Source organism: Dendropsophus ebraccatus, chromosome 1, assembly GCF_027789765.1.
Source record: "Dendropsophus ebraccatus isolate aDenEbr1 chromosome 1, aDenEbr1.pat, whole genome shotgun sequence".
NCBI lineage: Eukaryota > Metazoa > Chordata > Amphibia > Anura > Hylidae > Dendropsophus > Dendropsophus ebraccatus.
The window spans coordinates 115,992,689-116,007,244 of record NC_091454.1 but is presented as its reverse complement, the minus strand read 5'-3'; the positions used below and the strand labels follow the sequence as shown (position 1 = coordinate 116,007,244).

Genomic DNA, 14,556 nt, shown 5'->3' with positions numbered 1-14,556 from the left:
TGTATGAGAGTCTATGGGTGGTAAAAAGGGAAGTTGCTGGAAATGTGCGGAGTCTAACATGTTTGTCTGACAGGTCCCGAAGAGATGAATTGTAGCTTGAAGATATCATCATGGAGGTCTGGGCAAGATGGAGAGGAAACGGAGAGCGATCGCCTCAGATCAAAGAAGACGTCACCTGTGAGTTACTGGATTACGTTTTTTTTTAGTATTTTGTCAAACTTTATTTGGTAGGTGTGCCCCGAGGTGTGCTATATAAAAGGGGCCCGTTGAGGCTCTCTCGCCCAAGGGCCCACAAAAACCTGGAGCCGGCCCTGTCTGTATGGTAGTTTTATTATAATAATGGGTAGGGATTGGAATGACAGAATGTCAGAGTGACAGCTCTACTGTTCTCTTGATATCCCTAGATAAACATGACTAAGGTAGACTGTGTAGTTTCTTACAGTTAGATATTCTCTATGCCCATGGGATACATGATAGCTGTCTGTCAAAGGCATGCATCAGAAGCTAAATACTTAACAGTTAATAAGAATAAACCTAACATCCCATTTAAAAGGAAAAAAAAAACTAATACCATCACAGTTAGCTTATCCATACACAAAAATTAAATACTAACAGAAGTGTGAATTTAACAATGCCCCTTTGTATCTATTTTTCAACCAACCACAAAATGACTCAACTATTTTACTAACTTCTCTATCAGCTCTTTATGGGGGACTGTATTTAAGACTTAAGCCCCTATTACACAGGGCGACTGGAGGAGCTCCTTGTTCTTCGCTCGCTGCCGCCGCTATTGCACACCCGTCAGCAGCGCGCGAGTGAAAGCCAGGGGTCGGGGCGGAGGTGCAGGGAGGCTGCCCGGGTGATTGCTAGATCGTCCGGGCAGCCCATAGAGGATCGCAGCGGTCTGCTGCCGCCGCTTCTATTTCGCAGGGTGACAGCAGCAGATCGCTATCATTATCGTTTGTCTTTCAACATGTTGAAAGACAAACGACTGCGACAATCAGCGGACATCGTTCATGTCGGCTGATCGTTGTCTTCGCTATCTACACTAGACGATTAACGGAAAAATAACGGTCACATAAGCACTTCCTCACAGACTGCATATTGTAGTTTGTGAATGCATAGTGTCTGATGTTGTCTACAGAATATATTGGTGCTGTATAGATAAAAAATTATTAGCACTATAAGCTATGAATGTATTATAACCCAGTAATAACTTTTTTTTTTGCTGATCTCTGTGGGTGTTCTCATGAGACGGTGTCAAGTTCCACGCTGCATTTAGTGTGAAAAGGAATCATCCAGATATATCTGATCTACCAAATCATGTGAAAACATTGCAAGCAAAATAAACTAAAAAAAAATGGTAGAGGAATGGATGAAACCGTGTAATGGAATAAATTCTTCCCCACGTTCCAGGATTGCAAGCCGCAGAAATCAGTATAAGTATAAGGCTCTTTCACACTCACACTATTGTTAATAGCACTTCCTTCAAGCATTTCATGTACTTTTCATAATATCTTTACAAGCAATTTTCGTGTTTATTTTACATTAAAAAGGGCATTTTCTGTAAAAATGTCAGAAATACCACAGTACACACATTACATTTAAAGCACTGTTTGCTGATCTATATTTCACTACAGACTTTACTGTAATATATGGCTGCACAGAAAGTCAATTATACCAGATTTATCAAAATGTGTAAAACTGAAGCTGGTGTAAATTGTCCATGGCAACCAATCACAGCTCAGCTTACATTTTATCAGATCTGAAAGCTGAGCTGTGATTGGTTACTGTGTGCAAATAACTTCAGTTTTTGTATCACACAGATTAATAAATTTGGGCCAATGTCTAGTTATAGACATTATGTGCAAGCACATCCCTGGCTACACAATTCAATAGGGTAAGCCTTTTAGGTAGAAATGAGTAGAGATGATCGAACAGGGACGAGGTTCAGGTTCATACGAACTTGAACCATTGGCATTTGACTCCCGCTGCCTCTCTGTCCCATGGGAAAGGTGGAGACAGCCCGAGTACCGCCTGGAAAACAGGGTAATAGGCTGTATCTCTGTTTTCCAGGCGGTACTCGGGCTGTCTCCACCTTCCTCACGGAACGGAAAGGCAGCGGGAGTCAAATGCCGATGGTTCAAGTTCGTATGAACCTGAACCTTGGCCCTGTTCGATCATCTCTAGAAATGAGCAATATGCATAGAGGGCGCTTATCATTACAATCACTCAAATTTAGGCTGGGGGCAACATGGTGATTCCTTGTCACATGACCAAAAACTGTTGCATTGCCTGTCACGTGACCCCCTTCACTTATACAAGTGAATGGGGAGGCATTGCAACTTACAAGCTGCTGCACAGCCTTATAATATCTTCCCAGAATATAAACGATAAACTATACCAGGATGGGCAATCGAGGGGGAAAAGATCTTTGGTTTTCTTTTTTTTTTTTTACTGTTAAATGTATATTATATACACGCAACTGTTCCTATGTTTTTCGCACCACAAACTAGTGTTGCACATTTGTGACCTTTTTTAGGCCATTGATAAAAACCTTAGAGATCATAGGGGACATTTATTAAGGCCGTTGTGGTCTTAAACTAGGCCCTGCCCCCTTTCCCCCCTTTTCTTTAAATTAGGCCCTGCCCTCTTTAGGCACACACCTCTTATTGAATCCGGCTGGCCGTTCACCAGACCCTGTGACTAGTGTACCAAATCTACACCTGTTTCCAGCACGTGTAGATTTGAATCACGATTTACGCGTAAATCATGAGAAATGAGGCACGGTAGGAAGCCATGCCTCCTTCCCATCTTGCCACCTTCTCCCTGGTGCATGCTCTGGTTGTAAGCTTGATAAATGTTCCCCCATATGTTTAGAGCAGTGCTTCTCAATTCCTGTCCTCAGGCCTCACCAACAGGTCATGTTTTGAGGATTTCCTTAGTATTTCACAGGTGATATTATACTCGGTGCATCAGGTATTACCACAGATACTCTTTCTATGGGATATCCTCAAAACAAGACCTGTTGGTGAGGCCTGAGGACTGGAATTGAGAAGCACTGGTTTAGAGTATGCTCATATCTAATGGCCCAGATATATCAATCTGTCAGACAAAAATAAGACACATCGGACAGATAACAACCAATCACAGCCCATTCTGAGAAATAAAAGCGGAGATGTGGTTGGTTGCTATTTGTCAGACAAAAATGTGTCTGATCGGCCATTGTTTCTTTTAGTTTTCTTAAAATTGATGTCTAAAATTATAGCACACAACTTAAAATTTGCTAAGATCATAGATTAGATTTTTGTTAGTGGAATTTCCCTTTTTATTTCAATAGGGAAGAAGAAATTTGCTTTAAGCTCCTATTGTTGCGGATTCTGCTGCAGATTACCTGCAGATACACAGCAAAAACCACAAGTCCAGATAAAAAGAAAGCACTATCCCCTAGCATTGCATAGCAATGCTTACCTGGTCTTCTTTGTTGGTCTCAATATACCAGGCCTCCAGTGAGTGTAGTGCAGTGGTCCCATGGTCAAAACATCATTGGAGGCCGGTAAAAAAAGACCGATAGGGACCAGTGAAGCTAGGGGATCGGTAAGGGGAGTATGCAGATTTTATTTATTTATTTTTTTTATATCAGATGCCTAAATTGAGGCAGAACTTTTCTGACCCGTGAAAATGTATTCTTAGGGTATGTTCATGCAGAGCTTACATGCCAGGCAGATTTAATGCTGTACACATTGTGCTGATTTATCTAGCATAATTGAACGCACCATAAATCTGCAACAAAAAGTATACAGCCTATAGACTCCATGTGAACGTTACCTCTGTCTCTTTAGGTAAGCTTTGGGCAAAATGTCATAACATTTACATATATACTGTATATAAATGCTGTATATGGATAAAACATGACAGTAAGTTTGATTGTGTTCCTACAGGACCCCTGTTAGGGGGTCCAAGGGGCTGTTTCCGGACAGTTGTTTAACTGAAGTTACAGTTCTAGTGGTACGCTGTATATACAGAAGAAAGGTCTTGCTGTAGGAAGGTAAATGCTGCCAAAACCTTTTTCCCATGAAAAATATGCTCAATTGTGTGAGAAGAAAAAAAAAAAAAAAAAAAAAAAGAGGCACACAGGCATTGCGTTTCGTGATTAACTTGGTTTTGACTGATACTCTCTGTAAAGTGATCCAGAATTTCCTTATCCAATTATACAAAAGACTAGTTCTAAGCGATCTGTCCTAACATGTCAATCCTGGCTCTAGCAGGAATCCTTCAGTAGCTCTGTTTAGTCTGTGTCTGCCCAATGTCTGTAGATAAGAGGGGAAAGTGGATGGGCAGAATGTAATAGGCAGGCTGGAATCAGTCCTCACCCTCTTAAGATGAGACCTCTTACACACAACGCAGTGATTCTGACTACTGGGAAAACAGAATATGGATTCCACTGATAATCCATCATGAGCTATTAACACGCTGCGTATACTGGGATATAGAAAGCCAGTATACAATGCATACAGTGATAAATATATTGCCACTATTGTATGATAGGGAGAAACGGTATGATAGTGGCTCCCCTATGGATGCCCACATTCTGCTATCCTAATAGTTACATCTTAAATGGAAAGGAGAGGTTTTAACATGTTGCAGGTGTTTACTGCTGTGTGAGCTTATATTGCAGGTAACCAAGACTTCCTTCAGCCTGTGGGCACCAAAGAATCCATATAGTCATTGGTTTTGGTCCCGTAAACATTCAGTGCCCAAGGTCCCACAATTAGACACTACATGAGACTTACAGCAAAAATCTAAGATGGCTATCAATTCATTTTATCTATTAGAGGGATTTCACTTATTCATACAGATACATGAAAGAACACTTTATATCATCAGACCTGTCAGAAGTCTGCCACAAGAGCTGATCAAGGAGGTAGACAGCGAGAGGAAATGCCATCTGTTTATACACCTAAGCCAATAGGGACAAGCTACCTATGTGCAGATCAATATACCGTACGGCGCAATGTAACAAACTGCACTACGGATGTAATTCCTATGGGAGGCTTTCTATACCTCCACACAAATCATTTCAGAATATTACTGCAGTAGTATTATCAACCATAATAACCATCATCACCTACTGTCTACAGGTCAGGGATGAACACCATATCCTAAGCAATGTACTGTATACTCAGGCATGTCAAACAAGACTCCTCTGGGATCCATCATGGTAGGATCTCATCATATACATAGCCAAGCAGTCTCTAAACAAGAAGCCCTGGAAATGTTTTGCCATCAGCATGACCCTTTTTTGCCGTTATTGCAGGTATCTAAGGTTGGTAAAGTTTGCAATATGTTTGCAACCCCTAATGTAATAGTGATCATTTGCCACCACACACACTGGTAACTATCACTAAGGCTATAGGCTAATGACTAATGAATTCATGGCTGTCTACATTATAGCTGTGCATATGCCGACAGTGACACAGCCTTCCTGCATCACCATTGCAGGTGTATAGCCAAATAAAGAAATAAAATCAATATTATCACAACATAATATGTATAACAATAGTTATCCCAAGCCTGTGCGACACACAAATAAAAATCTGACACTGCCTCCTATATATGCTGCAAGCAACAAGCATAATCTAACATGGCTCCAACTACAGAGGACAAACAGAAGGTAATATTGGTTCTAATGCCTGGGGAAAGATCTCCTGTGTGACTTCTGGCTGTACACAGTCTTTATGGCAGATGACAGGCAGTATGGGCTGTAAATCTCCAGTATCTCGGCACCCAGCACATGGTCATACAGGCTGAATCCAGCTGCTGCACCTGTCACAATGATATGCACAGAAGTCTATATATTACCACCATACAGATAGGAGACAGGACTGACTCACCGGTAACAGAAACTCTCATCTGGGCTTCCAGGGGTCTGTTGTTGTCCAGGTCTTTGCTGAGCTTTAAGTCCCCAGTGGATGGATCCAGGATGAGGAGATTTAATTCATTGCCCTGAATGAAGCTGTAGTGCAGGGTATCAGACACATCGGGGTCATAGGCTGGGATTCTCCCAATTACCCCAGATGGGAAGCTATTGGACTTATTGGTCACATAGTTGTTAAAGATGATTTCAAAGTCCTGTAACACAGGGTCATTGTCATTCTTGTCCAGCAGTTTTACATGGACGGTAGCCCTGCTTACCAATGGTGCGGAGGTGGCCTGAACAACAATGACATACTCTGTCTTAACCTCATAGTCCAGGTCTACTAGTGCGGTCAGGTCTCCATTAAAGAGATCTAGCTTGAAGACCTCTGGATTGTTGCCTTCGACTATCTGGTACATGATCTGGGCATTAGTTCCTTCATCAGGGTCTGTAGCAGTAATCCGGGCAACCACAGAGCCCACCGGTCTGTTCTCCTCCACAAATATATCCAGCTCATCTTTCTCAAACACTGGAGCATTGTCATTGACATCTGTAACAGTGATCTGGATGTCCACAAAGGCTTTTAAAGGTGGATTTCCTTTGTCTACTGCATATGCCCTGAGATTGTACACAGGTACGTTCTCCCTATCCAGACGACGATTTGTCCTAATAATACCATTGGAATCGATGGAAAAATCACCATCACCATCATCCCCTCCCTGAAATGTATATGTGACCCTCCCATTCAAACCAAAGTCCCTGTCTGTGGCAGATATCCCAAGCACACTGGTGTAAACTGCTGCATCCTCAGACACAGTACCCAGGTACCTGTCACTTTGGAACACAGGTGCATTGTCATTGGCATCTAGAACTATTATCTCTACGTATGTGGTGTCAGACTTCTGGGGAATACCATTGTCCTTAGCAGTCACTGCCAAGGTATAAGATGGCTGGGTCTCATGGTCTAACTCTATCAATAAAGTAATGGTGCCAGTATCTGGGTCTATCTTAAACTGGGGAACGTTATCCTCTATAGTGTAAGTTATTCTGGCGTTTTCCCCTGTGTCTTCATCAGTTGCACTTATTGTGGCTATAGATGTCCCTATGGGTTTGTCTTCACTCACACTCACTGTTAAATGTGAGCTCTGAAACACTGGATTGTGGGTATTGGCATCAGTGACATTAATGAAGACCAGAACCGTGTCAGAGCGAGTGCCATCAGAAGCGGTGACAGTGAGGACATACTGCCTCTCTTGCTTGTAATCCAAGGGTAGAGCCAAGGTGATAAGCCCACCCCCATTCTGGCTAGTTATTGCAAAGCGATTCCTGGTGTTGCCACTAGTGATCTGGTATGTCACCACACTATTCACATCCCTGTCCACGGCTGTCATGGTGAGCACACTGCTTCCCACAGCAGCATCTTCATTAAGCCTCAGTTGGTAGACCTTCTCGGTAAAGGTAGGATTGTTGTCATTGACATCCAGCACTGTTATAGTCACACTGGCTGAAGAACTCATGACTGGCTCTCCATTGTCTCTAGCCTCAACGCCAAAAGTATAGAACTCCACCGTTTCCCTATCCAGTTCTACAGACACGGTAATCCAGCCCGTATTGTTATTTATGACAAAGGGGAAATTAGGGGGGACGTCCAATAAACTATATAGTATCCGAGAATTTTCTCCAGAATCAGCATCATTGGCCTGGATGTGAACTACAGAGTAGCCTATGGGAACATTCTCCAGAACTGTGGCCTGGAAGGGAGTGCTCACAAAAATAGGAGCATTGTCATTAATATCCACCACCTGCACGAACACCATACCTGTTGTGTTAATTAAAGGAGGTCGGCCGCCATCTTGGGCTTTTATCCGTATGGAATATTCCCTGACAGCCTCATAATCCAGGGGGTATATAACATCAATGTCTCCAGTAAAAGAATGCATGTAGAACTGGCCCTTGATGTTGCCGCTCACAATGCTGTAGTGGACCATGGCATTGTTACCCTTGTCCTTGTCGGTGGCCTGGACCTGCAGGATCTTGGTGTTGGGACTGACATTCTCAGGGACCTGCACCACATATCGTTTCTCTGTAAACTGAGGGTAGTTGTCATTCTCATCCTCTATGTAGACAAACACAGTGGCTGTGGCACTTTTGGGGCCTGGGTCCTTGCCCCGGTCAGTGGCCTCCACTATCAGCTGGTAGTTGGCCACAGTCTCCCTGTCTATTGGCCCCCTAGTCTTTACTACTCCAGTTCGGGGGTCGATCTCAAAGACAGCATTTACTCCATCAGCATTGACCAGTCGGTAAAGCATGTTGGCATTAGAGGGGGCATCGCCATCTATGGCCCTGATGGTCAGCACTTCATAGCCCACCTCCAGGTTTTCCCTGATGTTCTCCCTATATTCCGATTGCTCGAATGTCGGGATGTGGTCGTTGGTGTCACTTACGGTGACGGTCAGGACGGTGGTGGCCGACCTCCTGGGAGAACCAAAGTCGGTGGCGGTCACCTTAAAGACATGGGTGTCCTTGGTCTCCCGATCCAGTGGCTGGGTGGTGGTCACTATCCCGGTCTCGGCATCTATGTGGAAGTAGTCGGCAGACCTGCTGTCAAACACAGCCTCCATGAAGTACTCCACCCTGCCCGCCTCGCCCTGGTCCTGGTCGGTGGCCCGCAGGTCGGTCACCCAGGTCCCCGCCGGCTCGTTCTCGGGGACAGACGACTGATAGTTGTGCTGCGGGAACTGCGGGCTGCTGTTGATGCTCCTCTTCAGCCTCCGGTGGCCCCGGGATAGCCCCGCATAGTCGTCTCCCAGCAGCCGGACCCGCACCGGCAGAGCCCGGGGCTGGCACACCAGGTGCAGGGCAGAATCCGCGCACTGCCCGGTGGAGGCCGGCGATCCGCGCAGCCTGCAGTCCCATGTCCCCAGCATCGCGCTCAGCAGCTTCACGGTCCTGGGGAGCAGCCAGGGGCGACAGCGCGACATCCCCCGGAGCCCGCGGTACCGCACGTCCACTGCCCGGTGCTGAAGGTGGCAGCGCTGCCGGGCTCCCCGCACATCCAGCCTGATGGTCACAGCGGTCCGCAGGCTCCACGAGCTGAGCTCCACATAGAGCGGGGATGGACGCTCACACCGAGCCCCGCTCCTCAGCCTCAGCCTGCCGGGCTCCGTCTCCTCCAGCTCCGTGCTCAGCACCCCCCGCAGCCGATATGTCCAGTCAGAGCCCAGGGACACATTCACCGTCACTCCGGGATACAGGTGAACATCCAGGCCGTCCGCCGGCTGCAGCAGCCCGAGCACACACAAGCACAGCGCCCACATCTCCGGCTCTCCAGCGGCCACTGTCAGCGCGGGCTGGGGGGCGGCATGCCGGGCACTCTCCGCAACTTCACCTACACGTCCCACGTTAACTTTACGAGTGATTCCAAAATGGCTCCCACCCCCTCACAGGCTGCGCCGCTCCTCAGCCCTCCTCCCCCCGTACATCTCATTACCATAAACCTGCTCTATCTATCTATCCGCCCTGCTGGGAGCTTCCCACAGCAGCCCCTAGTCACCTCGGTGCTGGGGAGAGAGCAGGGGGAGGAGGGGGCTAATAGTATGCAGGTCACACTGCACCCAGCCTGCGGCACCGCACTCCGGAGAGCACCCTGCACCTCACACAGTGTCTGCTATACACACACCTCACACAGTGTCTACTATACACCTTACACAGCCTGTACTATACACTATAATACCCTGCACGTCACACCTTACACAGTGTCTGCTATACACACCTTACACAGTGTCTGCTATACACCTTACACAGCCTGTACTATACACTATAATACCCTGCACGTCACACCTTACACAGTGTCTGCTATACACACCTTACACAGTGTCTGCTATACACCTTACACAGCCTGTACTATACACTATAATACCCTGCACCATCACCCTTCACACAGTGTCTGCTATACACACACCTTACACAGTGTCTGCTATACACCTTACACATCCTGTATTATACCCTGCACTATCACACCCTCACACAGTGTCTACTATACACACCATAATGCCCTGCACCATCACACCTTACACAGTGTCTACTATACACACACCTTCCACAGTGTCTACTATACACACACCTTACACAGTGTCTACTATACACACACCTTACACAGCCTGTACTATACACTATAATACCCTGCACCATCACCCCTCACACAGTGTCTGCTATACACACCTTACACAGCCTGTACTATACACTATAATACCCTGCACCGTCACACCTCACACAGTGTCTACTATACACACACCTCACACAGTGTCTACTATACTCACACCTTACACAGCCTCTACTATACACACCATAATACCCTGCACCGTCACCCTCACACAGTGTCTACTATACACACCATAATGCCCTGCACCATCACACCTTACACAGTGTCTACTATATGCACACCTTACACAGTGTCTACTATACACACACCTTACACAGTGTCTACTATACACACACCTTACACAGTGTCTACTATACACACCTTACACAGCCTGTACTATACACTATAATACCCTGCACCATCACCCCTCACACAGGGTCTACTATACACACCATAATGCCCTGCACCATCACACCTTACACAGTGTCTACTATATGCACACCTTACACAGTGTCTACTATACACACACCTTACACAGTGTCTACTATACACACACCTTACACAGTGTCTACTATACACACCTTACACAGCCTGTACTATACACTATAATACCCTGCACCATCACCCCTCACACAGGGTCTACTATACACACCATAATACCCTGCACCATCACACCTTACACAGTGTCTACTATACACACACCTTACACAGTGTCTACTATACGCACACCTTACACCCTCTACTATACACACCATAATACCCTGCACCATCACACCATACAGTGTCTACTATACGTTCCCCTTACACAGGGTCTACTATACACACCATAATACCCTGCACCATCACACCATACACAGTGTCTACTATACGCACACCTTACAGAGTGTCTACTATAAGCACACCTTACACAGTGTCTACTATACGCACACCTTACACAGTGTCTACTATACGCACACCTTACACAGCCTCTACCTGCATCATAACAGCTCACACAGCCTCTACTATACACACACCACAGCACCCTGCACCATCACAGCCTACACAGCTTCTACTATACACACCACATCATACTGTACCCTGCACAGCCTCTACTATAAAAACACCACACCACACAATACCATACTGTACCTTACACCTTACACAGCTTCTACTATACACAAACCACACAATATCCTGCATCATCAGTTTACACAGCCTCTACTATACACACCAATTTCCTGCACATTACACATTACACAGCCTCTACTATACACACACACCACCACACCGTACATAGCCTTTACTATATCCTGCACCATCATTACACCTTCTACAGTCTCTACGATACACACACCACTCAAAATCCTGCACCATTACTCCTTACAAAGCCTAAGCTATACACACCACATAATATCATACTGTACCCAGTATTTGTGTCCCAGTATGCTGTATTATACTACAATGGTACCTCGGTTCTTGAACTTAAAGAGTCACTGTCGTATATTTTTTTTTTTTTTTTGCAGAAATCAATAGTCCAGGCGATTTTAAGAAACTTTGTAATTGGGTTTATTAGCCAAATCTGCCATTATCTGCATGTAAAAAGCCTTTTCCCAGGTCCCCCCCTCCTTCCTCTTTTTCATCCACTCTGAAAAATCTGAAAATTGTGACTTGTTGCAGGAGACGTACCCTGTCTGTTCTAGGGAGAGGGGAGGGGGGAGGAGGAAGGAGGGAGTTAGCCGGCAGCAGAAAGCAGATAACAGAGGACAGCTGTAATCTGAGCTCAGACAGGTCACTGGTGACTGTCACAGGAGATATCCCGTGAGGGATTTGTAGATTAACTCTTTGTTGACCTGTTTTGGTCTTTTCTTTAGCTCTCCCCATAGAACAATGAAGACAGGGGGGAGAGCTTCAAACTGCTTTTTAATGATAAAAATGCATTTTTCGGATAATAAACCCAATTACAAAGTTTCTTAAAATAGCCTGGACTATTGATTTCTGCAAAAAAAAATTTCACGACAGTGACACTTTAATTGGTTGCGGAAGGCAGTCTGAAAACCGACTAATATCTTCCCATAGGAAATAATGTAAATGTGTTTAATTGGTTCCAGAACCCACCAATAATTACCTAAAGTACCCATATATTACATTGAAAAGTGTCCAATCACTACAGTACATAGCAGCACTATATACTGTACAGTACATTACAGAGCAGCACTATACACTGTACAGTACATTACAGAGCAGCACTATATACTGTACAGGACATTACAGAACAGCACTATATACTGTACAGTACATTAGAGAACAGCACTATACTGTACAGGACATTACAGAGCAGCACTATATACTGTACAGTACATTACAGAACAGCATTATATACTGTACAGTATATTACAGAGCAGCACTATATATTGTACAGGACATTACAGAGCAGCACTATACTGTACAGGACATTACAGAACAGCACTATATACTGTACAGAACATTACAGAGCAGCACTATATACTGTACAGGACATTACAGAGCAGCACTATACTGTACAGGACATTACAGAACAGCACTATATACTGTACAGTACATTACAGAACAGCATTATATACTGTACAGTACATTACAGAGCAGCACTATATACTGTACAGGACATTACATAACAGCACTATACTATACAGGACATTACAGAACAGCACTATATACTGTACAGTACATTAGAGAACAGCACTATACTGTACAGGACATTACAGAGCAGCACTATATACTGTACAGTACATTACAGAACAGCATTATATACTGTACAGTATATTACAGAGCAGCACTATATATTGTACAGGACATTACAGAGCAGCACTATACTGTACAGGACATTACAGAACAGCACTATATACTGTACAGAACATTACAGAGCAGCACTATATACTGTACAGGACATTACAGAGCAGCACTATACTGTACAGGACATTACAGAACAGCACTATATACTGTACAGTACATTACAGAACAGCATTATATACTGTACAGTACATTACAGAGCAGCACTATATACTGTACAGGACATTACAGAGCAGCACTATACTGTACAGGACATTACAGAACAGCACTATATACTGTACAGTACATTACAGAGCAGCACTATATACTGTACAGTACATTACAGTGCAGCACTATACTGTACAGTACATTACAGAACAGCACTATATACTGTACAGTACATTACAGAACAGCACTATATACTGTAGAGGACATAACAGAGCAGCACTATATACCGTACAGGACATTACAGAATAGCACTATATACTGTACAGTACATTACAGAGCAGCACTATATACTGTACAGTACATTACAGTGCCGCACTATACTGTACAGTACATTACAGAACAGCACTATATACTGTACAGGACATAACAGAGCAGCACTATATACTGTACAGGACATTACAGAACAGCACTATATACTGTACAGGACATTACAGAGCATCACTATATACTGTACAGTACATTATAGAACAGCACTATATACTGTACAGGACATTACAGAGCAGCACTATACTGTACAGGACATTATAGAACAGCACTATATACTGTACAGTACATTACAGAACAGCACTATATACTGTACAGTACATTACAGAACAGCACTATATACTGTACAGGACATTACAGAGCAGCACTATATACTGTACGGTACATTACAGAACAGCACTATATACTGTACAGGACATTACAGAACAGCACTATACTGTACAGGACATTACAGTACAGCACTATATACTGTAGAGGACATAACAGAGCAGCACTATACTTTAAGACACTCAGCAAAACAGTCAAAATAGCTAAGCCAAAATATAGAGAATATGTATACAATGATGTGTCTGTACCAAGCTTCTTCAAATAAGGGATAGAAAAAGGGGTTCCCTGGGAGCATAAGTAATAATCAGATTCTATCCTGGTAAATAGGTTGGTAACAGATGCAATACTTAATACAGCATCATGTTATGCATAGTCTCCGCATGTTACACACCATATAAAGAAATTAAGACTGCCCTATATGACCAAAACCCTTTTAGGGTAGCTTCTTATGTACTGGATTCGCAGCGGATTTCACGCTGTGAGTTTGCAGCAAAATCCGCTGCAGATCCATGTAGTGTGAAGGTCTATGGGGCTACATATCCATAGCGGAATTTTCATTCCGCTGCCTGTATGTGACACGGTCCCTTTAACCCCCCCACAGCCCGCAGCCCCCGGCCCAGAGCATACATTACCTGCTTGTCGCCACGGCTGTGTGTGAGCCTCCTGGCTGATGGCTCCTTGGCTGATGGGGAGCGTGGGGAGCATCACACACAGCCACGGCGCCAAGCAGGTAATATATGCTCCGGGCCGGGGGCTGCGGGCTGTGGGGGGTTAAAGGGACCGGGTCACATACAGGCAGCGGAATAAAAATTCCGCTGTGGGTATGTGACCCATTCCACTTTGCACTACATGGATCCACAGCGGATTTTGCTGCAAATTCGCAGCATGAAATCCG

General features: G+C 44.6%; 1 protein-coding gene across 4 annotated transcripts in view; it reads right to left on the bottom strand.

The window, feature by feature from the left end:
* Window positions 1-9,341, bottom strand: part of CELSR1 (cadherin EGF LAG seven-pass G-type receptor 1) — a 116,551-nt gene extending 107,210 nt beyond the window's left edge. For all 4 annotated transcript variants that reach the window (XM_069977063.1, XM_069977071.1, XM_069977081.1 and 1 more), the window contains exon 1: window positions 5,895-9,341. In XM_069977063.1, the coding sequence (XP_069833164.1) occupies window positions 5,895-9,234 (3,340 nt within the window). In that variant the 5' untranslated portion in view covers window positions 9,235-9,341. The remainder of the gene's footprint in view (window positions 1-5,894) is intronic.
* Window positions 9,342-14,556: the final 5,215 nt, after the last annotated feature.